The sequence below is a fragment of the Gopherus evgoodei genome, chromosome 5 (assembly GCF_007399415.2).
Source record: "Gopherus evgoodei ecotype Sinaloan lineage chromosome 5, rGopEvg1_v1.p, whole genome shotgun sequence".
NCBI classification, from domain to species: Eukaryota; Metazoa; Chordata; order Testudines; family Testudinidae; genus Gopherus; species Gopherus evgoodei.
The window spans coordinates 110,527,337-110,555,145 of record NC_044326.1 but is presented as its reverse complement, the minus strand read 5'-3'; the positions used below and the strand labels follow the sequence as shown (position 1 = coordinate 110,555,145).

Below are 27,809 nucleotides of genomic sequence, written 5' to 3'. Positions count from 1 at the left end.
GACCATATTGTACTGGCTCACATGGCAGCTGGTCTTCCTCCCTGGCACTCTGTAAAATCCTGCCCTGCAGCTGCACAAGGAGGAAAGGCTCCATATAATCTCTTTCCATTCTAGCACATCCCAGGAGGATTTGCTTTTATGCCAGCAGGCTGGAATTTCTGCTGGGAAGGAGTAGAATAATAGTAACATTCATCCGAAGACTCTGGAACTGGGTGTGGTTCTGGAGATTCCAAGAGAGACAGATATATTTCTAAAACTCTTTGTGAAGTTTCTAGTTTCATTCACACTGACCTTGTAAGTGAAATTAAGCTATATAAAGAGAAAGTATTTCAAAATGACCTTTCTGTACCTATTGCACATCCGCCTAACTTGGGCAGGGAGAGAGATATACATGCATTCTGAGTAGCGTTACACCACCTTTACAGCTTCCCAGTGTTAGGGCTTGTGCAAATCCCAGAGTAAGTTAGTGCAGCCTCCAAGGCTGTTCGGTGGCTTCCTACAGCCTCCTTCGATACACGTCTCCTGCCTCTGTCCTGCCCCTACACTGAGGGCAGCATAGGATCATCGCACCAATCCTGCTCTGAGGAGAGAACCCCTCTGAGGCAGAGAAATTTCTGGATGATGGGATCTGTCTGTGTTCCAGCCTTTTTAAGCTGTGAGTATGGCATAAACAACTCAGAACATGGCCAAGAACCAGGCTCAGAGTCTTATTTTTCCTTTTCTATAATTTAAATTGTTTGGGTTGGAATTTGTTTCTCGGAAGATTGCAAAATAAAATCCTAGCAAAAGCCAGCATAAAGAGTAAGTGTTTTCTGGAATGTGGGAGTGCCTTTGTCCAGCTCTGTTGATTATCCATAGCCTCTTTCTCCCCTTCCATGGCTCCATCAAACAACTTCTTGCCACTTTAATTCCCTCTTTAGTCTTATTGAAACCTCTTTTCCTCCCTCCTGTTTGTTTGTTTTCTGAGATCTTTCTCTTTCCCTCCTTGCACTCATTTCTGCCTCATTATCGGAGCTTTCCATCTCCATCCTGCTGCTGCAGTTTTTAATACTTTGGGTTTTTTTAAACCACCTGTATTTTTTAACCACCTATATTTCCCACCCACTAGATTTTTAGCATCACTCTAACAGATCTTTCCTGTCTGACTCTGTCTAATCCATCTTGGCATTTACACCACAAACGTCATCACAGTATTCTAGTATCCTGAGTTCATTTATTTAGATATCCTAGCTCTCTCTCCTGGTTTTCAGCTCTGGGCCTCTTCCTCTCCTGTTGTATCTTTCCCACCGCTAAACGCCCAAATCCAAATCTATTCCACAAAAAAAAAAAATCAACATGTCCTGACTTCTTTGGTTCCTCCAGTTGATCGGATTTGCTTGACAAAGACTTGGAATTCTTTAGCTTGTCCCATAATCTGGTAACTGATTGATTTTGGTGGTGATGCAAGCTGCAGAGTTGTGTGAGAGAAACTTCTGTTTATCATTTTATATTCAAGAAGCATAGATGTGGGAAACAACAAGTGCCAGGAATGGGTAGAATGCCTCAGTCCTAAGGCTAAGTTCCTCATAAAAGGAGAGCGAGATTGTGATAGTTCTCAAGGGGCCAGACTGTGAGTCATCTTGTTACCCTCTTGCCTCCATTGAGAAGCGGACTTGCTTGTGCTTAACTGGGTGTCAGCTCCTTGACACCACCTGTCTTAGCCACCCAAACAATCTCCTCTGGATAATGCCAGCCCTTCCTTTACCTCGAAAGTTAACAACAGGTGTTTTCCAGTCCTTGAGCTCCTTTGAAGTGTTCTCCTGTAGAGTCCAGCCCCTTTTCCATTGAGCACTCATAGAAATGCCAGGTCTGCTGTCCCCAAGGGAACAGTGTACACAGTAGCTTGTATGATTCAGTTTCGGATCAGCACCTTGTTTAATACTACAGCACTGAGATATATATATATATATAGTGGTGACAATCATACATTCATTATTAAAGATTCAAGATTGAGAGAGAGTGAGTAAGGATAATGGAAACAAAAGGATGACCTATGAAACAAAATTACAACAGACTAAACTTTAACCAGCTAATCTCCATTCTAAATAAATTTATATCACCCCAAAATGTCTTCTGTAGTGTTTCAACCAAGGCTGATTAAGATTCCATTTTCATGAATGTAAATGACACTGCCTGTTTACTTCCTAGGTGCAGGATAAAGGGATGTCTCCTTGCCTTCTACATCTATCCAAGTTAATTGTCTGTTCTCATGGACAGTAACACTCCCCTGCTTGCTCTCATTGCTTGTTATGTCTCTGCTTCATTCCTGTTGATTTCACATCCCTCTGTTGATTTGGTATGTAGATGTGCAGCCACTGTGTTGACTTACAATGCTTAATTTAAATACCAACAGAGAGACAGGTGAAAAAAACATCTCTTGTCTGACAGAAAACCTGTTTGTCAACTCTGCCTTGATACAGACCTTACAACACATTTTCAGTATACATACCTAACTCTTTACATAGTATCTGTTCATACATTTCACAATGATATTAAATGACCCGTGTGATCCTGGCTTAAGATCTCACATGACATTCTTAGGTGAACCAAAATATACATATCAGGTTATTCTTTAACCTTCTTGGCCAGCTGGCATTGCGGGGTTCCTGGATCACAGAGACAGATGACCTTCCCCCAAGAACATGCAGATATGGGGCTAACATGTGGTGTCACCAGTTGTGAACTTGGCCTTCTGTACAGAGGTGGATTAAAGCAGAAACTGTGGCTCTGGGCTTGTAGGGAACCCACGGACTCCTAAAGTTTGGATTCAAGGATCCATGAGTGGGAGCCTGCCACCAGAGTGTGTTAGGAGCAGTGGCAATAGAGAGCCAAGAGTGCCATGAGCACGTTGGTTTGGTGTGAAGTGACCTTTGTATGATTGGGGACTCTTTGATCATACTGGATCTGAGCACCATTTAGCCTTAATCCGCGGCTGCTTCTGTACAGTATTATAATTACTACTGTCTATTATTTGTAGTGCTGTAGCACACAGGAGCCCCAGTCGTGGACCAGGAGTATGCTAGGTGCTGTACAAACACAGAACAAAAACTGTTCCTGGCCCAAGAGCTTACTATTTGTATGCATATGAAACAGTCGTTCAGGTTTCTGCCCCATACTGTGATATTTGGGTCAGGCTGCTGCTTCTGTTTTTCCTTGTGTACCTTTTGATCATTAATTTGACATAGGAGGGATCAATCTGTGACAGATGATCTGTGATCACAAGTTTGATTTGTCGTACACATTGCCTGCATGAGGATAAAACTAATCGTTGCACAGCTTGACTCGAGCACCAAATAGGAACCAAGTAGCGCAAAGTGTGTGGTGTTTATTTTCTTGCCATATGAAATACTGTTGCTCCCCCTCCTCAGTATTTGTATGATTGATAAGATTAAAATATTTCACAAAATAAACTATGGGCATTGTCAGTGACCTTTTGAATTCCAGCCTGTGTTTGATTTGTGGAATTAAAATGTTTACCTCAGTTGGTAAATGTACCAATTGTATTTATTTGTGTTAAGTTGACCCCTACTGCCACATTCCTAGTATACATACTCACCTCTGACATATGTCCAATTCAATTCTAGAGCCTGATATCTTGAAAATGTTACAGCAAATAATAATTTAATCTTGAGGGAGGTGCAGTGTAGTAATTTAAGGTTAGGCCTGAAAGCTAGGAAAACCCCAAGTTCTGACATAGACTCACTGTTTTGGTTTTGTTGGCTACAGTTCGTCAGTTACTTTTCCCTCACTTCATTTGAATTAATTTCACAAATCTCTGTCTTCTGTACTGAGCAATAGAAGAAACACATGTACTGATATTTGTGTTATATGCAGAAAGAGCAAACTGGATATATTCTTTTAATCTAGATGACTTGTATCAGAGTAAGGAAAACAACAAAGAAATAACTAGAATAAAGTATTCCTGAAAGAGAGAGAGTCTCATTCAGTAACATTCTGCAGCTGAACAGGAACCTACAATGTCAGCTATCTCCCAGCTTCTCCTACTGTGGTTAGGGAGACACCTCTGACCTCTTCGTTCAGTCACATGGCTAAGAATATAAGAACGGCCATTCTAGGTCAGACCAAAGGTCTGTTCAGGGAAGGGATAGCTCAGTGGTTTGAGCACTGGCCTGCTAAACCCAGGGTTGTGAGCTCAGTCCTTGAGGGGGCCACTGAAGGATCTGGGGCAAAATCAGTACTTGGTTCTGCTAGTGAAGGCAGGGAGCTGGACTCAATGACCTTTCAGGGTCCCTTCCAGCTCTGTGAGATAGGTATATCTCCATATTTATATATCTATATATATCTATATATATAGCCCAGGATCATGTCTTCTAACAGTGGCCAATGCCAGGTGCCCCAGAGGGAATGAACAGAACAGGTAATCAAGTGATCCATCCCCTGTCGCTCATTCTCAGCTTCTGGCAACATAACTATATAACTGCTCACTTTCATATTGCCCCGGAAGTCTTTACGTACAGTTGTCAGTGCAAATGAAATATTCTTCAGCACAGTGCATTTACTTAGCCCAAATAAAGAGTCCTCAAAACAGTCCAGCACTCTCCGGTCCTGTTCTTCCACATACAGGAAAAGGATTGAGAAAGCTTGCATGGTTTGTAATGCTCTATCCACAAGCACAGATCTAGCAGATGTCAGGATGAAAGGGCAGCTGTAACGAATGTGCAGGCCTCTGCTTGATGAGTAACTCTACATGACTGCAGTCAGGAACAGCCTTGCTTGTAGCTTTATCTAATCTAGCTGTTGTATGTCTGAGCTGGTCACCATGGTATCTTAGTGCTGAACTGCACCTATTCAAATATAACTAAGCTGTCCAAAGGCGCTCTCCTCTCCTTTGGATAGTTGCCATGGGAAAGATGTCATTACTAGAGGAACTGGCTTTAGTAAAAAGATGAGTCTCATATTTTGATCTGAGTGGTCAGGCTTGGGCTTAGTATCATTTTGTCTGGCAAAGAATTCCACAGCTGGGGTCTTGCAATCTCCTTCCATAAGAAGAGAAGGCTTGGGTAAAATACAATTAATGTTTAATCTAATGCAGCTTCTGGATTTCTCTAACTGGTCTCAAACAGGCCATATGCAAATCTGCTGCAGCATGACCAGTCTGCGCACATATGCACATGCTCTCTTTCTGTTAATAAGCCAGAAACTTCTGGCACTTTTCTGTTTCAAGCTCCTTTTAAAATGAAAGTAAGCTGATATTGTGCATAGATGGTTTAGCAAAATGTGCACAATGGTTTCATTTGAAAGACCTATACTCTTATACTTTACCTATTTTAGAAAAAGCTCAATAGTTTACTAACAAATGAAAGATGTAACTAACAATTCCTGAAGGTGAAGGTTAGGTTTTTAGATTGCTTTCTTTATATTTTTCATGTCTCTGATTGCTCTAAAAATGCACAAATTTCAATTCTCCACAGGCTTATTTTCGAACAGTGGAACTGGTTGAGGAGCCTATACCTGGTTCACCAGGCCTGAGTTTCTACTTCAGGATCAACGGACTCCCCATCTTCATTAAGGGATCCAACTGGATTCCAGCAGATTCTTTCCAGGACAGAGTTTCCTCTGATATGTAAGTCTTAATCAATATTCTTTAGATATTGAATACAAAGGGACAGATTCTGCCCCTCTTTATTCCTGAGGGCTAGCACTCACTCTAGAAGGAGTCCCATTGACATCAACAGTGGAACTATCTTCAGTGTAAAGTGCTATTCAGTATGAGCAAGGAGAGTAAAAATCAGGTCAATAAAGGGGAAGAGAGCCTGATTCTGCTGCCATCAGGTCGTTAGCAGTGGGACTACTTCTAGGGTAAGGTGTCTACTCAGAGGTTGACAGAATTGGGCCCAATATGATTTAAAAATGTCATTCAGGGTGCCGTAATGCATCTGTTGTTTTTTGACCTTTTTGCAACATGCTTTGTAGAATGTATGAGAGAAAAAAGACTCCTAGATATGTTTCAGAAATGGTTGGAAATGATTAATGTTCAAGGTAATATGTATATAAAACAGGGTAAAATCCAAAGGGAAAAGACTATAACAAATCAAAGGAGCTACTTGGATAAATATAGTGTTTAAATTTTTTTTAAATAAAACATTTTTTGAAGGGTATTTGACTCTTTCTGGGATAGAACCTTAAAATCCAATCCTGCAAACGCTTGTTACTGACTATAGTACTTACTACCATGAGTAATCTGTTCGGTAAGTGTTACCAGGATTGAGCCCTTTTATTTGCAAGAATTTAGCTTTGATAGTGCATTGAACATTTATACAGATTTCTAGGGTGTCAGAATGGTGTTTCTGTCAAAGTTACTAGTCTTGGCCTGTCTGCTAATGATATACATATATTGGACATACATACATACATACATACATACATACATACATACATATATATATATATATATATATATATATATATATATATATATATATATATATATATATATATATATATATATATATATATATATATATATATATATAATTTTTTTTTTTAAAGAAAAAAGATACAAGCCTGTGTAGGTTTCTCCTGGGTATCTAGTTTGGGTGTGTGTGTAATTTCATGCAACTGTTAGTTCTCCTGATTTAATTCTCTTTCTATTGAACAGGTTAAAGCTCATCTTGCAGTCCACAGTTGATGCTAACATGAATGCGCTTCGTGTATGGGGAGGAGGGGTATATGAGCAAGATGAATTCTATGATATCTGCGATGAACTAGGAATAATGGTAAAAAATAAAAAGACAACTCAGCTCCTGTATTCCAAATTGACAAGAAAATAACAAATAGAAAATACTGGTGTATGAACGAGGCAGTTGAGTTAATACTGGTACAGGAATCTGGGCTACATTTTCAAAAGGAACTAGTGATTTCTGGATACTCAACTTGAAACAATATAAGGGCCTCATTTTCATAGGACAGGTGCTCTGAAAATCAGGGTCCTTTTAAGGTCTCGCAGGTGCACTCTAATGTCTCGACCTTAACATTAAATGTATCCTGCATGTTGTTCTTTAGTTTCTCATGTTTGTTTGTTTAAAGAAAATAGTGGAGAGGAAAAAAATGAGGGGACAGTCATAGGCCAGGGGCAGAAAGTGTCTGCTTATAGGTACAGCACCTTTCTAAAACTTATCCTGTCTTAGGCCATGGGCAGAATGTAACTGCTATTGTTGTGCACCGAAAAGGTGTATAACAGCACAACAACTAACCAAAACAAAGCGCTGTACTGCTTGCGCAATCCTTTCTCCAGAAGAGAAGATGAGAGATAGAAAGAACCGCACGTGACAGACATTAGTCATGTTGATTAATGCACTGTTGGAAGACACTCAGATACTACAGTGATGAGTGCCGTAAAAGAACCTATATCAAATAGAATTCTCTGTGGATTGGGCACAAAGGATGACTTGTAACATTCATGAAACAGTGGGCTACACAAACACATGATTTAAAATATTTATAGCTAAAAGCGTTCATCTTTTCTCTCCTCAAATGTGGCTTGCCTTTGCTTTTTTTTTCTTCCACATGGAGATTGTTGGACCTTTTACTCATGCCTGGAGTATTACAGTAGCTGTACTTTAAATTATAAAAAAATTAAATGAACACCTCAGTGTAATGACTTTCTTCTGCTAATAAGCAATGGGGTTTTGTTGCTCTACTCATGGGTATATGCAAAACACACCGTAAAAGCCATAAGAACTCTGTTCACTAATGGACAGGGTCTTTACTCATATTGAGTAGTATATGACTTCCAAGTATTTTTATTGAAAGCAATGGAGCTACTTGCAAACCATGAGTAAGCTGAAAGAATCTGGCTCATAATGATGAAGAAATGGCTTAAAACACTAAAATTGAGGAAAGTAATCCTAGGGGTGTATGTGCATGTGAAAGTTGAGCTCATCTGGGACATAGCTGTTTTGGTAACACCTCTGGTATTCATGTACAGTGAGTAAGTTAAAAATTTCTACCTCGTCTGCTGTTTAAGATAAATAATTCCATCTGAACCAAAGTGCATGTGAGCTGAAAATCATTGTTTAAGTGTAGAAAATATTTGCTAACAGGTTTTGTATTTCCTTTTTCTTGCTGTATAGATTTGGCAGGATTTTATGTTTGCATGTGCCCTTTACCCAACTGACCAGAACTACTTAGAATCAGTAAGAGCAGAGGTTACTCATCAGGTATGTGGTTCAATAGCGTCAAGGACCCGTATTTCCATATGCTTGTATTGACTAACTGTGTAGTTCTATTTAGTTTCTGTTACTCATTGTCTGACATGAGTTTCTTTAAAGACTGCAGTCTATTGTACACTCAGGTAACACACACACACAGAGGCAAGAAAATGGAGTGAGGCCTGTAGAAAAGCAAGGCAGAACATGGTGGGCAGAGGAATGCTGAGGTCATCCTTGGGGTAACAGGGGGTCCCTCTGTCCTGTCTTCCTACTCCACATCTCACCTGTACTTGTATGTGTTTTAGGAGACGAGAAGATTATATATTTTGCTGGCCTGGGCCGTGTATCATTTCATCATTAATTTTTTTAATTTATTTTTCTGGCCAGGCAGGGAAGTTGTTTTTTTGTGGATTGAAAAAAGTATTATCTTATATGCCTTGTGGAAAAGTAAAGATGAAAACACAAGATATTTTGTTCTTTTATAGTCTACCAAAAATGTGAATTTCAATAGTTTCAAAGATGTGCAAATTTAGGACTTGGTTTTACAAACTCATGAGTAACTTTATTCATGTGAGTATTGCCATTGAAGTCTGCATGGTTACTCATGGAGTAAAGTTACTGACATGTCTATTTGCGGGATTGGTTCCTTTATTCTCATGGCTGCAATAGTACTGTATCCTTTGGAATCTTTCATATTTCTTGTCATTGAGATCACATCAGCAGGTGGAGAAACTAGCCAGTATTGTTTAAACTCTCTGCAACTTGCATAAACATTACAAGATATCCTGTTAAAGGGAAGTAATTGAATTTTAATTTTGAAACTATGATTTCTATTTCAGGTGAAGAGATTAAAATCTCACCCATGCATCATTTTATGGAGCGGAAACAATGAAAATGAGGCAGCTATTGCAGGCAACTGGTTCTCTATACCACAAGATAAGATGAAAGTTTATATCCTAGATTATGTGAAACTTTATGTGAAGAACATCCAAGAAATTGTTATTGCTGTAAGTGAAATTTTCAAGGCCATAGCCTCTTCCCCCAAATTGTCTTGCAAAAGGTTTTATTTAAACTCTGCAATTTGGGCAAAATTTCCTTGAGTTGTTTAGGGGAACAGATTTACAGAAGCTGTATGGACATGCTGATAACAATACATAAAACCCAGGGTGAAGGATGTTATGATTGTGTTTTACAGTTTCTCATTGCAGGTTTTGCAGCTTTTCTCCTTGTTCTGGAAGTTTTAGAGCTTTGCTTGATGTCATACATTGGTACCTGCTCATAATGAAGTTTATTTACAGAGAAATTCTGCTTAGAATGGAGTGGATTGAAAATCCCAAATTGCTGGACTTTCACTTCTTGTGGGTTATGTATAGACACAGAATGCAAAAATGAGACTTGTCATTTGCCACCAGTGCCCACTGATGCAGCTCCACTGACTATGGTAGGAACATAAAGCAGGTTTATAGGACATGCTAGTAAAAAGGCCTGCAGCCCATGTACAGTCTTTCTGACACCAAGAGAGTTACATGTGATGCAACACCTACCTAAAATTCTCAGTGTGGATGCAACAGTAATGAAACTCACTCCATTTTAATCAGGCTCCACTGCAGTAATTCCAGATTAAATGCTGCATTCCAAAGGGATGATTAAATCCTACTTTACCTTTGTTTTGGCTGATCAGAGGATGAGGGAGAAGACTAATGAAAAAGAAGGATATTAGAGGGATAAGGATGAGTAAGAATTCCTTTCTCCCAGTTGTGCTGCAGCAACTCTCAGTAGGAGATGAAGTCAAGCTGGTTTACCTATTCCCTTCTTGGAATGAAGGCATGGCCTTCCAGAGAAGTCCCCTCAACATCTGGCAGTGCCCCCTACCATTGCAGGGGTCAGAGGGAACCTGCCACCATTTGTGGTGAAGAGCTCTCTCTCTCCTTGCAATGAAACTCCATTGTGTTTTGACTTTAGAAGAGAGTAGACTGAAAAGACTGAAAGTTGCCTCTGTGACACTGATAAAGAATAAGTAGCTCTACATGGCATTTCATTCCTGAATAGCTATGCAGAGAGTAATGCCTGAACCACAGATGAATGGGCTGATTTCTCTAGTTAGTTAAAATATACAGTATGCAGTACAGACATATGCAAAGTGAAACTGACATTCTGCCAGTTAAAATATTTCTCTTCTACCAAGAAATATCCTTTTTCTACTCTGCAGTAGCAACCCCTTATCCCTATTGCTTCATGGTTCACAGGCTACTTTAGAGTATTCTGATGTTGGACTAAACTGGTTTTACTGGCTATGCTGAAATTACAGTGGATACATACCACCATGAATTTACATGCATCAACCCAAGATTTTCAAAGTGTAATCTAAAAACAATATAGATGTTGTCATTAGTGATTGCATGCTACTGACTTTAAGGAGCTTGCGTGGCCATTCTAGTCCTGGAAATATAAGGGTACAGGAAAGCCCTAAGGGGGAAACAGATAAAAGGGGAAGCTTTGAGAGAAACTGCTCAATAAGGGTCAAGCTACTGATAAACCAAAATGGCTGATGTGTTATACTCAACAAATTTCTGCATTAAAGCTTAAATCTAACAAGTTTGTATTGACTACATTGCTAATATATTTAACACATCTATGTTTTACAATTACTGTCAAGGTTAATCTAAATTGTAAAATGGACTCAAGAATAGCATAGTCCTGATTAGTGTCTTGGCCAAAAATAATTCTCTGCTCAAAATTTATTTATTTATTGTTTGTTAATAACAACAACATAGAGTACTGAGACACTTTACAAAATATGTGATAGATGAGGTCACTGCCCTGGAGAATTTATGTAATCTAACTCTAATAAATGTGATTTGTCTTGTAATTAAAATCTCTATCTATTATAAATGCTATTATTACTTTAGTATCAACACATTTAACAGGAATACAAAGGTATGTATTTTAATTATCGTTTTGGGCATAATTCTCCAGTAAATATACACACCATTGTGTACCTGTATTTATAAGTTATTTCAGTGCTTGTTCACGTCAATTCCAATCAGCAGTCAGAAGATTTTTCTCATAGCAGCGTCTGTCGGGTTGGCCTGGGTTCCCCCTGCAGTCGTGCCCTCATGGCACTCAATATAGAGCCCTGCCGACCCTCCACCCCCTCAGTTCCTTCTTACCGTCAGTGACAGTTAGCTAGAATGTCCTATAACTCTTGCTTTATCAAACACCTCTATCTGTGTCATTTGTTTATAGTTCTTCTGTAGTTAATAGTTATTTATAGTTAGTTTAGAGTTTGTTGGGGATTCCCTTCCCCTGACTCCCCAGAGCTGTGGTATGCCTCGATCCCTGGGGTTCAAAAAGTGGGGGGTCTGCACCAAGTGCATGCCAAAAAGTGACCCAGGAGTTCTGCCCCAGAACTTTGAAAGAGAGGGAATAGTGGCTCAAAGTTCTGCTTATGGAGGCAGCTATTCGCACCCATTCAGACCTGGGGTGTGGGATCCCGCAACCAGCACCTCCTTCTGGCACCATCATAGCAGGAACCAGTGCCAAGGAAGGACTCTTCGCGAGATGCTCGGCACCGTCATGGCTCCTCCTGAGTCGATTCAGCAGGTAGGCACCAGTCTCAATTGCTGGTGTGTCAGAAGAAAAAGAAGCCGGAGGCGGCTCTGGACTTATTGTGCCTCATGGGTCTGTTTTCACCTCCAAGGAGGAATGAACCACCGGCACTGACAGCACTGGCTTGCCCCACAATATAGTCAAAAGGGAAGCTGGCCATGCTGGCTGCCTTTGGTAGAGCTGTGCTCCAGTCAGTGGACAGTTCCGACCCCGCCTCCTGAACTTAGGCTTGACAGTCACCTGGTTGGAATGGACATGAACAAGCACTCAGAGAAGAAAAAATACGTCCTTACCTTCTCGTAACTGTTGTTCTTCAAGATGTGTTGTTCATATCCATTCCAATACCCACCCTCCTACCCCTCTGTCAGAATAGCTGGCAAGAAGGATTTGAGGGGGCGGCAGGTTGGCAGGACTCTATACTGAGTGCCATGGAGGCGCGACTCCATGGTGCACCCAGGCTAACACGATGGATGCTGCTATGGGAAACACCGTCTGGCTGCTTTCCCCACACCTGATTGGAATGGACAGGAACAACACATCTCGAAGAACAACAGTTACGAGAAGGTAAGTAACTGGTTTTTTTTTCTAGGTTTCTATCATTTCTATGGTCACGTACACAAAGTGGGTTATTGTGCATGCAGATGCCTTAGTGAAATGCTTCTTGTAGGCATTTTATGTCACCTGTGATTTGAATACACAGTGTCTCCAATCCAGTAAAGCACTGAACCATCTGCTTCGCTTTAAGCAGAGAGAGAGAGAGAGAGAGATAGATAGATAGATATAGATTTTTAAGGCCAGAAGAAACCATTACGATCTGTGTGAACTCCTGAATAACACAAGCTATAGAATTTCACCAAGTAATTTCTCCATCAAGCCAATTAGATTCTAACTTAGCCAGATGGATCACTTGGAAAAACATCCAGCCTTCATATCAAGGCTTCAGTAAAGGAGAATGTAGCACATCCTTAGATGAACAGTTCTAGTAATTAACTGTTCACACAGTTAAAAACAAGTGAATGGAATTACTTGTGCTTAAACTGAAGCTTGTGGCTAACTGCTTTGCTGTATTGAAGCTAATAATGGTAACTGTGAATGTAGAACCAGGGGCTTCCCTTACTGAAAATCTGTCCCTAAATGTTTTATAATTGCAGAGAAACCCTTCAGTATTTGGCACAGATAAGATGTATTGTGCAGTAGTGGTTAAATATATGTAATTTGAAACAACTCTAAATCTTGCCCTTCATAAAGTTGCATCTGGCCTAAAATGCACAGCCAGGCCAAACAAAACCAGACTGTAATGACTGCATACCTTGAATGTATTAAGACTAAGGCTTGTTGATTGTCTGTAACAAGGAAGGAAAAAGGGAAAAATCTTAGCATTGCCATTGCAAAAAACTGCTGCAAAAGTAATCATTTTACTTAAAGGAACTGTCTCACCACACAAATGTTGATGATGATTGTGTTTATTTTCCACTAGAAGTGCTTTAAATAGCTGTTACTAATAATGTAGAAGCATTTAAAGTTAGCAAATCCCTTGTTCTGAAGCAAGAGAATTCCTTTCGCCAAGATTTTCAAAACTGCACTTTCATTTCAAATTCCTCTCCACTCAGAATGAAGCCTACATTGTACTAGCAGATGAGACTAACAAGCTTCCATGAGCAAGGAGCTGGATTCCTCCTGCTTTGTAACTTATTAATTCACACCTAGAGTTGGGTACGCTGAGGATAGTCTCCACTTTCTGTCCTGGGCTTACTAAAGTACTAGTTATGAATTAAGGGCCAGATTGTGCAGCTTTTCACACTGCTCACAGTAAGTGGCAGTGCATAGCCTCAGTGCCCCAGGGGGACAATGGGAAGCATTGTGCCCCAAAGGAATACAGTTCCTCTAGTGGTATTCCTATTGCACTATGAGGAGAGGAAGTAATTTATGACACCACTTGAATGAGGTGCAGTATATTCCTCCCTCATAAATGTGTCCAGCCAGTTTTGCTGATTTTGGTAGGAGGGGGCAGTGGAGCCCTGGCATAGTTTTCTCCCTGCCCACTTCTTCAGTGGGAGCATCAGGCTGGTACTTGTGGTATCTGAGGGCCTGATTCGTGTAGCGCTTACATGGCCATGAAGGGGAGGAGGAATTATAGAAATAGAAAGCAGTAGTATATCCTGTTAGGCCTCTGATTCCAGGAATTAAAAATGATTAAACGTGAGGGAGGAGATGAATTTCAGGGCACAAAAGCAAAATATTTCCTAGGCAGTGACTCAGCAATTTGGCAGAGGCATTTTGGTTTCATTTCCCAAAGTAAGGTTTGGATATTGAAATATTAGAACCAATCACTTTATTATGGTGTGTTTTGTTTTATTTACCCAGGAGGATAAGAGTCGTCCTTATATTACATCCAGTCCCACAAATGGCAAGGAGTCTGTTAAAGAAAGATGGCTCTCCCAAAATCCTTATGACACCCATTATGGTGACACTCACTTTTATGACTATCTCAGTGACTGCTGGAACTGGACAGTGTATCCTAAAACTCGGTTTGCCTCAGAGTATGGATTTCAGTCCTGGCCTTCCTTCAGTACATTGGAAAAGGTAAGGCAAAGCTTCCATTTTCATAGCTTTCCCCCTCCCTGTTCCCTTTTGGTCTTGACAGTGAATCACTGGCCAAGAAACTCTGGGTCCGTGACTATATTTGAAATGACACACATTCCTTATTAAGAGGAAATGTAAGGTGTAATATGAGGGGTAGAGACAGAGTGGGATCTACATCTTCCCCTTTTTAATACATTAAACTTGATTCCTCTCACTGTAGGAAAGATAAATACGTACAGTCCTAATTTATTACCATAGGCCATTCTTGCTGTGTTAGAGTCCACAGCATTTCTATAATGTATTATAATCCATCAATGTTTTTTAAATTTCTTTTCCAGTTTTAAACAATTGGTGACGCATTCTTGAACTCTCTAAATACAGGCACTTGTACTGATTGATGTATTAAGACACAGATTGTTGAATCCTGTCTTCTCATATCACAAACTTAACTCTTGATTAACCAACTGTTACACACAGCTTCGACCTCCATTGGATCAGAATCAGAAATATGTTGTGCATTATTGCTTGCTGTAATAAAAGCAAGCTGGCTAATGGGCGATTGGTGAGCCTGTCTTTTATAATGTGTGCACTGTTGTTGTAGCTGTGTCAGTCCCAGGATATTAGAGAGACAAGGTAGGTGAGGTAATATATTTTATTGGACTGGCTTCTGTCGGTGAGAGAGACAAGCTTTCAAGCTTCCACAGAGATCTTCTTCAGGTCTGGGAACGTCACAGCTAAATACAAGGTGGAACAGGTTGTTTAGCATAAGTCGTTAACACACATTTCAAGGGACCATTCACGGTGAAGTGTCCCGTTAACATCCCTTCTGCCATAGGAGGGAAAGCGCGCGCTCCCTCCTCTCTTCCTGTCCTCTCCCCTTGGCCACTGGCTCAATGAAAGCTTTGTGGGCCAAATTCAACTGTAGGACAAATAAGTGAAGTTCCACAAAACCAACAGAGCTACTCTTGCTTGTGTGCTGAGCCCTCTGAATTTGGCCATCTGTTCCTTGGTCTGTCCATCTGTAAAAGAATATAATACCTACTCCACCAGGTCTTGAGGGCTTCAGGACATAAAGGTCCTCAGATGAAAGGCACTATAGAAACGTAAAGTATTATTTTAAATACTCTAGGTGATGGCAAGAGGCTGAAATGGATATTATTTACCTTCCTGCCATTCAGCAATCAATGAGTACCTGGTCCCAAAGTTCAGGAGCATGCATGTTTTGCCATTTCTTTATGATCTGTTTTCAGCCTTTTCTGTGTTTTCAAAAGGTCTCCTCTACAGAGGACTGGTCTTATACAAGCAATTTCTCCCTCCATCGACAGCACCATGCAGCTGGTAACAACCAAATGCTTCATCAGGCTGGACTTCACTTCAAGCTGCCCCAGAACACAGATCCCCTAAAACTGTTCAAAGATACAATTTACCTCACTCAGGTAACCGTATGCCACAATCTGGTAGCAAATACTTCCGTCTAGTACAGCCATCGTTGTTATTAGCAGCGAGAGGGCCTAGTCTGGGTCAGTATGTTAGGCACTAAAGGGACATGTAATAATGAGATAGTCTTTGCCCTGAAGAATTTACAATATCATTTAATATGGGTAAATTTTATGTGTCCCTGACCCTTTGCAGAGGAGAAGACTGAGCACGAAAAGCCTCTCCAGTTTCCCCTCTTTGTTTCCCTTCTCCCACACCAGGACTAGTGATCATCTCAGGGGATACTTCTTTCATGCAGCACAAATCACTCCAGAGAAAATGGGAGAGGTAGGAAGAAGTTGGGCCTTGACACTGACCCATTGAGCAGGTTGGACTCACTGATTGCAGCAGACTAGGGAAAGATTGTACCTCCTTGACACACAACATCATGCTGAGATCCCCTTGGAACAGCACTGCGCCTGTACTGTGTCTGGGTCAGAGTTGTGCCTTTCAGGTACAATCTAGCTCAGAAAGAGCATGTCAAGCCTTGTCTGTCTGTCTTTCTCTCGCTGACACATGCAAACACACGAGGTTTTGAGAGTAGTTAACCAAATTAAAAATAATACTCTTTTTAATGTATTTGCTGAACAAGGTTATGCAAGCCCAGTGTATAAAGGCAGAAACAGAGTTCTATCGACGTAGTCAAAGTGAGATAATCAATGGAGAGGGACATACAATGGGATCACTCTACTGGCAGCTCAATGACATCTGGCAGGCTCCTTCATGGGCTTCTCTAGGTAAGTCTTCCAGTTGCCATCAGTGAAACTGCTAATTGTGCTTTTTAAATTTATTTTTATTATCTATAACTTTTTTCATCAGAAATATCAGTTCAAGAAATAAGGCTCACCATTATTGCCTGGATAACTTTACAAGAACCAAACATATTTCTAACCATCTACTAATACAGGGGTAGGCAACCTATGGCACCTAAGGCGGCAAGCGAGCTGATTTTCAGTGGCACTCACACTGCCCAGGTCCTGGCCACCAGTCGGGGGGGTTCTGCATTTTAATTTAATTTTAAATGAAACTTCTTAAACATTTTAAAAACCTTATTTACTTTACATACAAGAATAGTTTAGTTATATATTATAGATATATAGAAAGAGACCTTCTAAAAACATTAAAATCTATTACTGGCATGTGAAACCTTAAATTAGAGTGAATAAATGAAGACTCAGCATACCACTTCTGAAAGGTTGCCAACCCCTGTACTAATACATCTCAGCAAACTGGTTTACAGGATAAGCCAGATGTGTAACTTGCTTGGGTAATAAATAGTAAGTGAAGGAGAACTGCATGGTCTGAGTGAAGTGGCTGCATTCCATAACTGCTCATATCTAGGTGAGCATATTTTGAGATTTAGAGGTTTTTTAAGGTGGAAGCACTCTTCTGTGGAAATATATAATACATGTAGCTAGTTGTTATATGATGCTTATCATCTTTACATTTCAAAGCATTTTACAAAAGAGGGCAGTATCATTATCCCCATTTTACAGATGGGAAAACTAGAGATAAAGTGACTTGCCCAAGGTCATCCAGCAGGCTAGTGGTAGAGGTGGGAATTGAACCCAAGTCTGCCGAATCCCAGTCCAATGCCCTATCTATGATTTCAACCTCAATTATTTATTTATTATTATTGTTGTTATTGTTTAGTTTACTGATACATGCTGCAGAGAAGAAGTTAATAGTTAAATGTTGGAATATGGTCAGTTTATGAAAAGGAGGTAAACATAGTTTTTTTTCTACACCTGCTCCTGGGTCCACCTGCCAATTTTAGTGGTTTTACAGTGACATCTTCCTACTTCCTAAAGTTTTTCTCTTCTCCTTTCCTGTGTGGAAGACTTCCACCTGAAAAACCAGAGGAAAAAAACTGTAGTGAAACTGTCTTAAAACAGCATGCTACTTTATCTTGGCCTCATGTCCAGCCTTAACACTGAGGTTCCTGGACTTCATGAACTTATGCTGTAGAAACATAATGTTTTAATGTTTGTTTATCTGGATTTCACTATAATTAACAAATTCTTACAAAATAAGTACCTTAAAAAGGAGGAGGAAAAAAACGTAGGAAAATGTCTCAGTGTACAGCTAGATGCATTGACAGATGATCTGATGTGATGAACATAAGCATGATTTTTTTTTAAGTACAGAACAACTAACGTCATCACAGTAAATGTCAGAAACAGTTTAGTTAGTCATAGTCTTGTTAATGTCAATTTTCAGAAAGGAAACTCAGCAGAGATACGGCTGTCCCTTTGTTTCATTTTATTCCCTCAGTGGATTGAGGAAAAATTTAATTTTCATTTAATTAGGCGATGCAGTAGAGGGAGTTTTGAAATCCAAATGTTGGAATTATGCAAAACCTCAAATAAATTAATTTTCTTTGCACTTCAAAAGCACACACTGCATCTCTTTAGGTTGCACTGTGGCATCATTGATGAATACTTCTTTATTTAGATTTGTTCTTTCATAAATGGAGTGCCCTGGAGGGGTTTACATAATTTCCCATATGAAGTGGAAGTGTGTTCTTTCTTGAAATGGGGAGAGAATTGAGAATTAAATATTTGTTTATATATTAAAAACATTTACCTGGAAAGTAAGAAAACACAGTGAAGCCCTCTTGTCTGCATGTGAGTCTCTGCCTCCCTTCAGAAGTCAATGTATTTCCTCAGTGACTGGATTTTGAATGTTTGATTATGGTTTTGGAGCCACTTGTGCCATGTTGATTGCTTTAGCATCTGTGTGGTGTGTTTTCAGTGAAGAATGCGAAGCTGTAGCTGGAATTTCACCACCTTCCTGCACAGATGTCACCTTAAGGTATCTGATTCAGCTATCAGGAGTTTCACAGATTGCTGAGTTTTATTGGTTAGAGGTGTGGGTCCAAAACTTAGTGTCTAGTGAGCTGAAACCACAAGCTTTAAAAAAAAAAAATTTAAATTTGTGATATTGGATGTGAGGAAAGAACTTAGCAGCATGTTTCTCAGGTTGTGTTTAATGGCGTTGAGCAATTAATTTAGAATCCGTTACAGTGAAGAAAGCTATTTGCTCTTATTCTAGCTGTTAGATGAAAAGGCTTCAGGGAACAGTGAAAGATCTGGGCCATGATGTCTTATTCCAGAGTGAGTCATCACCTCTTGTTCTGAACGCTGGTGTTTTGATATAAAGTACAGTCCCTGTTTTGTATGTCATAATTTGGAAGAGATTTGAGAACTCAGATTTAATCAACAGTTCATTTAAATACAGAAAAGCTAGTCCTAAGTTTGTTTTAAATAGCTTTTGCACCATGTCACCCATGCCTACAACAGGAATAGTTAAAGGCAGAAATTTTCACACTGGCTGCTGCCTCCCAAAATTTCTCACTGTGATTTTTACATCAAGAAATCTGTCTCCTGATTAAGTAGATCTAGACAGTCAGGCTTAAACACTTGAGCTGTCTGCTTTGCAGCCAGCATGAAGAGAGCTCATCTCTCAATTCTTCCAAAAGTCACTTTCACAGTTGCAGCAGCCATAGTAATGGCTCCAAATATTCTGTGATTTTTCGGCTGCATAATTAACTGTACAGGCCATCCTTTGCTCTGGAGCTGTGCTCCCAACAAGTAAGCGGCTGTCTTGTATTATTTAAAAAACATTTATTTGACCTTTGTTACAGAGAAAAATAACACTTTAAAACACAGAGAAGGTGTAACTGATGTATTGGTATCTGCTTGGGTCTGCAGAGAACCTGAAACAATAGCTGGGAAGCGTGAACTTCTCCCATTAATGTCAATGAGATGTGAAAGCCAGTGATGAGTTTAAATGTTAGCATTGTTAGCAAGTTCATTTCTGATCAGTTTTGCAGAAACATACAGTTAATGGGCTTTATCCCCCAGTTGTGAGCCATCTTGTACTTCCCACAGCACTGTATACACACCACCTGGATGTCAAAACCACCAGCTTTCCCCCAGATGATTTCTGTGATGCAGTTGTGTTGTCAATTCACAAATCTGTGGCATGTTGAAAAGTGAAAACGTGGGTTTAGCATAAAATAAATGAAATTTGATATCAGAGGATGCTCTTCGATGTGCTTAATTTTCATATTTTAATCCAATAAAAGACAACATTTTCAGAATGTAAATGAAGTTGCTACAGAATTTCCAATCTGTTAAATTAGCGTGCCACGGAAATTATGGGCCTTGCCACAGAAATTAGTCTGAGACTGCAGCAGACTCTGCTCAAAACCTATGACTAAAGGCACCTGTTGCAGAGACTGCCAAATTCCCTGAGATTCTCATGGCAGTTTTGAGAACTCCACTACCTCCTTCCACTCAAAAGCCCAAGGCTAGGCAGGGGTGCCCTTTTTCCAGACAATGCCAATATATTTTTCTTTGCTGTCTATAAATCTAGACTTCCATTTTAGAGACAAGAAGCTGCCACACATTTTGCTTTGTTTTGGGCAAGCTACTCCCAGTCCAAGACTCCATTTTCTCTTGTTCATTCAGGTTTTCTGAAGGCCCACAAGAAGCATGTGTGATTTAAATCAAACCACAGAGTTATCCCCATCTCTGAATTTTGCCAAGGCCTCCTGTGTGTCTGCCATTTTAGACTGTAAACTGTTTGAAGCTGAGATTATCTTTGTGTACTATACACAAGTGCACCAACACACTGTCCAGGGCCGCCCAGAGGATTCAGGGGGCCTGGGGAAAGTAATTTCGGGGGGTCCCTTCCATAAAAAAAAAATTGCAATTCTATACAATACTATATTCTCATGGGGGCACCTGCAGGGTTCGGTGCAAATTGCCCCATTTGCTCCACACTCACAGGCGGCCCTGGGAAAAATAAACCTTCTGCATCTCAGCACTAACCCAGTTTTGAGAAAACTTCTTTACAAGTTATCACTGGTTCTCAGCATCAGCTAGTGCTAAAAGGCACTAAAGCTCATTAAAAGGGTTGGTCAAGTATTTTCTGTCAAAACTTTTTCTGGATCGAAAACTAGGGGTTTTTAAAAAGCAGAAGAAAAATCATGGACAATGTGTGCTTTCCTTCAAAATTTGTTGTGGTTTTTTTAATTGAAAAGCTGAAATTAGTTTGCCAAAACCTGAATATGGTTTGGGGTTTCAGAAGTGTGTGGTCAGATATTTGCTGCTTGCTGTGTTTTATTGTTTAAAGAAACAATAAAAAAAATTCTGCTTAAAAAAATCCAAAACTTTTGAAGCACCTCAGCTTGTGACCAAACGCCTGAGCCCATCCAATCAGAGATTTTTCCAGGTTTCTGATACTCTGCTGTCTTCCTTGACTCATATCTGTCTCCATAACTTTGGGTTCATTTAGGTTAGAACATAAGAAGACCCATACTGGGTCAAACCAAAGGTCCATCCAGCCCAGTATCCTGTCTACCGACAATGGCCAATGCCAAGTGCCCCAGAGGGAGTTAACAGTAACTGGTAATGATCAAATGATCTCTCTCCTGCCATCCATCTCCACCCTCTGACAAACAGAGGCTAGGGACACCATTCCTTACTCATTCTGGCTAATAGCCATTAATGGACTTAACCTCCATGCATTTATCTGTTTCCTAGAGACTGGCTCCATGGGGTACCTCACAAACTGGAGACGGTTACTGTGGGTTTGTCTTTAGTATAGCTTATGTACATACTCCATGAACTGAGCTTTTGAGCTTGTTCCAGAATCTGTGATGAGCCTATGTTGTGAAAACTGAAATGCTCAAAATAGCTCATGCATGTGAATGGATACAGGGTGCTAAAATTTAATTAACCCAGGGGTTCTCAAGCTGGGGGTCGGGACCCCTCAGGGGGTCACGAGGTTATTACTGGGGGTCGCAAGCTGTCAGCCTCCACCTCAAACCCCGCTTTACCTCCAGCATTTATAATAGTGTTAAATATCTAAAAAAGTGTTTTTAATTTATAAAGGGAGGGTCACGCTCAGAGGTTTGCTATGTGAAAGGGATCACCAGTATAAAAGTTTGAGAACCACTGAATTAACCCCTCTGAAGCCTCAGGGAATGCAGGGGAGGGGGGTCTCCCTTGGTAGGGTTGGGAAGGATATTGCTCTTCTCATGTGATCCCTCCCCCAGTGGCTAATTTTAAATGAAGCTACCCTCCCCTGACATGAATCTCCCTATGGCACTGAAATTAAATATAGACTATAATTTGGCATTTGAGAAGTGAAAGGGATGGTAGCCCTAATGGAAAAGCTAACAGCTTGGCTCTTCTGCAAGCCTCAAACTGCTGAATGAGCTTTAGGGTAGGGAAGACTGTGCCTCCCAAACAGCCTGGCCCTGTCCCGTATCCGACCCCCACTTCCTGCCCCCGACTGCCTGCCCCCCCTCAGAATCCCCGACCCATCCTGCTCCTTGTCCCCTCACTGTCCCCCAGAGACCCCACCCCCCCACCACCCTGGGACCCCACCCCTGCTCCCTGTCCCCTGACTGCCCCGACCCCTATCCACCCCCTCTCCCCCTGCTGAGTCCTGACAGACCCCCGGAACACCCACGATCCAACCTCCTCCGTTCACTGTCCCCTGACCACCACCCCCAACCTCTGCCCTCTCCCTGTCCCCTGACTGTCCCTGGGACACCCTGCCCCTTAGCCATCCCCAGCCCTGTCCCCTTACCCAGAGCCTCAGTGCATCCAGGAGCTTCCCTCGACAGCTGCAGTGTGGCTCTGGCGGGCCTGAGCTCCTCCCAACTCAGAGCCGCGTTGTAAGGGGACGAGTCTGGTCACTCTGGGCCGAGCAGTGGGAGCTCACACCCTGCTGGAACTTGCAGCCCTGCCCCCTTACCATGTGGCTCTGAGCAGGGTGGAGCTCAGGGGCCCTGCCAGAGCCATGCGGCTGAACCGCTGTTCAGGGACACTGCTGGATGGGCTGAGACTCCGGGTGAGGGGCAGAGACGGGGTCGAGTGGGGCTGGGCAGGGGGCCCCTGTGGAGCCTGGGGCAAATTGCCCCACTTGTCCTCACCCCCCCTTCTCTGGTCAGCCCTGACACTATCTGAGCTAAACAACTTATAATAAAGTTACCGATGACTTGTATGTTTGAAGAAGCTCTATGAAATGTCTGGTACTGAATAGCAACTAGGCTCAGCAACCCTCCAGAAACCCTTTTCAGATGTCACCCCTTCATGCAACTCAACAGCATTATGGTAAAACTGGAGTTCTTCCCTGTGCTGTCAGCCTGCATTGGCCATGCTTTGATGTCATAACTTAGAAACCAAGGCTGTCTAAGGGATAGTGCCCAGGATACTGAAATGTACAAAGTTGTGCTTCTAAACAAGCACCAAAGCAAAGCAGAAGCTTTTGGTTATTGCAAATCTTCCAACATCATGAGCTATGTTCATATTATATAAGATGAAAAGCCACAAACCAAAATTGAACAGAGTATAATTTTCTTTCATCTTCAGGTTATGCGGACAAGTTGGTGCCTCTTTTTAGTGATATGCCAGTGGCTAGGATATATGCCTGAGCAAGAACAGAGTTAAAATGTTAACATTAAAATATTGACCTAGATGGGAAAGGAGTAGGGAGAAGATAGACGCCGACACAAAGATCCACATTTTCAGAATGCTACATAATGAGTGTTCTTACAAGACTACTTTTCTGGAAGAATCATAGCTGGAAAACTCCACTGTGACTGGCTCACCCACCATGCTGAGCTTTATACTAGAGTTTTGGTGGTATTTGTGAGGAGACGACATTTGATGGTTTCTCTAATCTGTGAATGGCTGAATTTTTGATAGCATAATAAGTAATAAAGTACAGCTCCCCTAAACTGGCATAGTAAACTGGAACATGCACATACAGTATGTGCAAATATTTTATTTAAAAAACCCCAAACAATAGAAGTAACTTCTACAGATGGACCTAATTTTGAGTCTGCTTGGATTCATGAGTTTGAAAGTCTGACTCAGGCTTACAGGTTTATGTTTCATTTAGGAGGAGTTGCAAAAACTGACCCAGAGAATGGGAAGAGGGAGATTCTGATGAAAAATGAAATACAGTAACTCCTCACTTAACGTCCTCCCGCTTAACGTTGTTTCGAAGTTACATCGCTGCTCCGTTAGGGAACATACTCGCTTAAAGTTGTGCAGTGTTCCCTTATAATGTCATTTGGCTGACTTTACAAGAGAGCATTGCACAAGTTCCTCCTCTCTGCCTCCTCCTCCTCCCTTCCTCCCAGCGCTTCCCCCTGTTTGGCGGCACTTAGGACTTTCTGGGAGGGAGAGAGCGAGCGGGGAAGCTGCCACCCTGGCCCTAGCAGGCAGGGCCACTCAGAACGCAGGGGCTTTAAGGGCTGCAGGGCCCTGGGACCCTAGCCTGCAGCTCTAAAGCCCTTTTCAGAATGCAGCCCTGCGAGCACGGGCCAGAGGACTCAGGAGGAGCAGGGTGTAGCTGCACAGCCAGCAGCCAGAGAGAAGCGGTGCTTTCTCCGTCAAAGAGCCGCTTCTCTCCAGCTGGCTTTGAAGGGGAAAGCGCCACTTCTCTCCGGTCGCTGGCTACGCGGTTGCCCCTGCTCCTCCTGAGTCCTCCGGCTGCAGAGCTGCATTCCGAAAGGGGCTTTACAGCTGCAGGCCAGGGTCCTGCAGCCTCTAAAACCCCTGCATTCCAGGTGGCCCTACCTGCTAAGGGGCGGGGGGGGGGGAGCTCCCAGAATCGTGGCCATGGGGAAGGTGCCGTGCTGCAGAGAGCCACCTGCATACCCCTGCACCAAACAGGAGCTGCCCCAGGTAAGTGCTCTGCACCTCCTGCCTGTCCCAGCCCCAAGCCTCCTCCTGCACCCCCATCCTGAGCACTCTCCCATACCCTAACTCCCTCCCAGACCCTGCACCCCTAGCCCTGAGCCCCAGAGGTAAGCCAGGGGCACCTCCCCACCACAATACAGTACAGTACTGTACAGTATATAATGCCTTTTGTGTGCCCCCCAAAAATTTCCTTGGAACCTTACCCCCCACATTTACATTAAATCTTACGGGAAAATTGGATTCACTTAACATAGTTTCACTTAAAGTTGCATTTTTCAGGAACATAACTACAACGTTAAGTGAGGAGATACTGTAGCACAGGCCAGATTAATCTCTCATTAACAGTGATCTAGATCTATAGTAACCCTACTAAAGCCAATGGGTTACTCTGGATTTGCAACAGCATAACTGGCAGCAGATTTTTTTTCTAGCTGTATATGCTATATACATGGTACACACTGTGCCAGTCCTTTGTAATGGTGATTTTTTTATCCCTATATACAGCATGCATGCCTTTTTTTTTTTTAAATTGAATTACCCTGAGAGGAATGTTAATTACACGAATCAAAGGTTTGTAGAACTCAGACTGGTATTGTGAACTTCAAAATGAATCAGAGAGATTTGTAAACCCAGAACACCACAAGATGGCCCAGTTTATTATTGATTGATTTTTTTTTCTGGTTTTCTTTGCTATTCTGGTAAATTTGGTGGGGAGGGTTTGAGCAGCACGTCAGTTCCAGTTATTACTACTGTCGATCTATGTAAAACAATTGAATTCTTGATCACCAAACGTTAGGCCAAATTGTCCTGAGTTCTTGTGTGAGTATATAGAAATGGTAGAGAGTAGGCATAAAGTGCCTCCTGTCTTTCTGTGTTTGCCCTACACAAGATCCAGGGACAGTTGCTTCCTCTCTGTGCCCCTAAGATTGCAGATCCTCCCCCAAAGGGAGCAAGAAAAGGTGTGGAGAAGCCAGGACCATAGCTTCTATCTTCCTCTCCCCCAGACCCTAGTGTGGGCCAAGCCCACCAGAAATGAGGAGAGGAAGTGCAGTATTATAACCTATGCTCTGGGGTGGGATCATGCCCTGCATGTTCACAGCCAATCTCAGACTGTGTCTGAATCATGCTTTCTTTAATACTCAGAGTATGGGGGCAAGTGGAAAATGCTCCATTACTTTGCCCAGCATTTCTTTGCCCCACTGTTGCCTGTGGGATATGAAGATGACGGCGTGCTGTACATCTATGGTGTGTCGGATCTTCATTCAGACTGTGAGTTGACGCTCCAAGTAAGTGCCGCCTTTTGTCTGTCAAAAGATCACCTCCTGCTAGGGAAAAGAATAGAAAAATATAAATAAGCGCTTGGTTATGGAACAGTGATCCAGTAAGTCCATGTCCAGCCCTATCAGCCCTCCCTTGCACCAGTGCTCAAGCTTCTATGAGAGCCTATTCGGAATGTCGTTGTAGGCCAAACTGAGTCCTTGTGTAAATGGGTGCAATTAATCCTCCTCTGTTGTCTTGTTTTTTAGACAGAGAGTTCTTTGGGGGCAGAGATTACCACTAACTAGATCTCTGTACAGTGCTTAGCGCAGTTGGGCTCTAACCTGTAGGTGCTACCACAGTGTACATAGGATTATAGAAACATAGGGCTGGAAGGAACCTTGAGTCTTAAATTTTAAATGGTAAAGACATAATAATAGCTCCACTAAAAACATAATCCAGATGTAAAAGGCAATTAAGTTTAAATACAAAACAATTTTAAAAAATTCATCTTGTAACTCAACAGATTCAGGCCCTGGATGCATTCAGATCTGCAGACCCTAGTGAAAAAAGTCGTTGTTTGTTTATTTTATTTTGTATGATTATTTATTATTACTGTTAGCCTTCCTGAACCACTACAGCTCTGAGTAAATACACTGGATTATTTTGTAGCTTGTGAAGCATCAACAGAACTGATAACCAAGTTTCAATTGCAGGCCTCCTGTGCAACCCTATTATCTTAAAATTATGCCCCAAGCTACATCTGAATGATCTCACAGAAAGTTGTAGGATTATGCACATGTATATAAGGGCAATATTGTGCATGGACCAGAAAGAACCCTGTTTGACTTTCAGATTCCATGGGTGGTTTGTTTATTATTATTTATTATTTGTATGACAGTAGCACCTACAGGCCCCAAATGAGATCAGGGCCCCATTGTATTGAGTACTATACAAAAATACATTGCAAAAAACAGTTCCTGAGTTGAAACATCTACAGCATAAATAGACAAGACAGACAAAGGGTGGGAAAGTAAGCAGGCACAAAATGGAGAAGTGACTTGTCCCAGGTCAAACAGCCGGTCAGTGGCAGAACTGGGAATAGAATTTGAGTCTCCTGATTCTCAGTCCACTGCCCTGTCCACAAGACCTTGCAGACTCTTTCAGTTTATAAGAGTGGCGGTGTAAAAATAAACAAATGACAACAAAAAACTCTTGTAAGCTGCAAAAAAATAATCAACGTGAAAAACAGTGCCATTCTTGCAAAGCCGCTTTTCAGAACAGAACTGCACTTTGTGGAGTTGCTTATCTCTGGGCTGAGTTTAAGCCTGTGTCTGTAATTCCAAAGCTCTGGTGAAGTTAGAGAGGCATGTGTCTAGTATTCACTTCTAATGTAGATTTTTGATTAGCAGTTCAAGAAAATTTTAAACTTGTGAAAAAGAGCTATTAGGAGGAGCTTTAGGATCTATTTCCGGCTGCTGGCACCTCTTATGGTAGAGTGCCCCTTCATGCATTGTATAGGGTTAGGATTCTTTCACATCTTCTCTTTTGCAGTTACCTCATGCTAAAAATAAGCCAGATGGATCATAGTTTTTGTATAGGAGGCCATTCCTATTGATACACTTTCCCAGAGGATCTCATTTGTATTTCATTGCGTTAACACAATTCCAGGGATTCCCCTTAACATCATTGCTTGTCATTTTTGTTGATCAAATATATTAAAATTCTCTGTATGAAAGCTCTTGGCACCTCAGCATGTCTCAGGTAATACAGGTCAACTTTAAATAAGCACAACCAGCAATTTCCTGAACCAGAAAAGGGAGAGGAGGAAATAAACCCTTACCCCAACAATTCCAGTCCCTAAACACCCCAATCCAGCCACCCCTGGCATCAGCTGGAGAAGATCTTTGCAGCATGTCATAAAGATCAACATGTTCAGGCTATT

General features: G+C 41.5%; 1 protein-coding gene across 2 annotated transcripts in view; it reads left to right on the top strand.

Moving 5' to 3' along the window:
- Positions 1-27,809, top strand: part of MANBA (mannosidase beta) — a 53,715-nt gene that overhangs the window by 22,662 nt on the left and 3,244 nt on the right. For both annotated transcript variants that reach the window (XM_030564458.1, XM_030564460.1), the window contains exons 8-15: positions 5,472-5,623; positions 6,659-6,776; positions 8,133-8,219; positions 9,050-9,217; positions 14,184-14,402; positions 15,674-15,838; positions 16,471-16,615; positions 25,751-25,893. In XM_030564458.1, the coding sequence (XP_030420318.1) occupies positions 5,472-5,623; positions 6,659-6,776; positions 8,133-8,219; positions 9,050-9,217; positions 14,184-14,402; positions 15,674-15,838; positions 16,471-16,615; positions 25,751-25,893 (1,197 nt within the window). The remainder of the gene's footprint in view (positions 1-5,471; positions 5,624-6,658; positions 6,777-8,132; positions 8,220-9,049; positions 9,218-14,183; positions 14,403-15,673; positions 15,839-16,470; positions 16,616-25,750; positions 25,894-27,809) is intronic.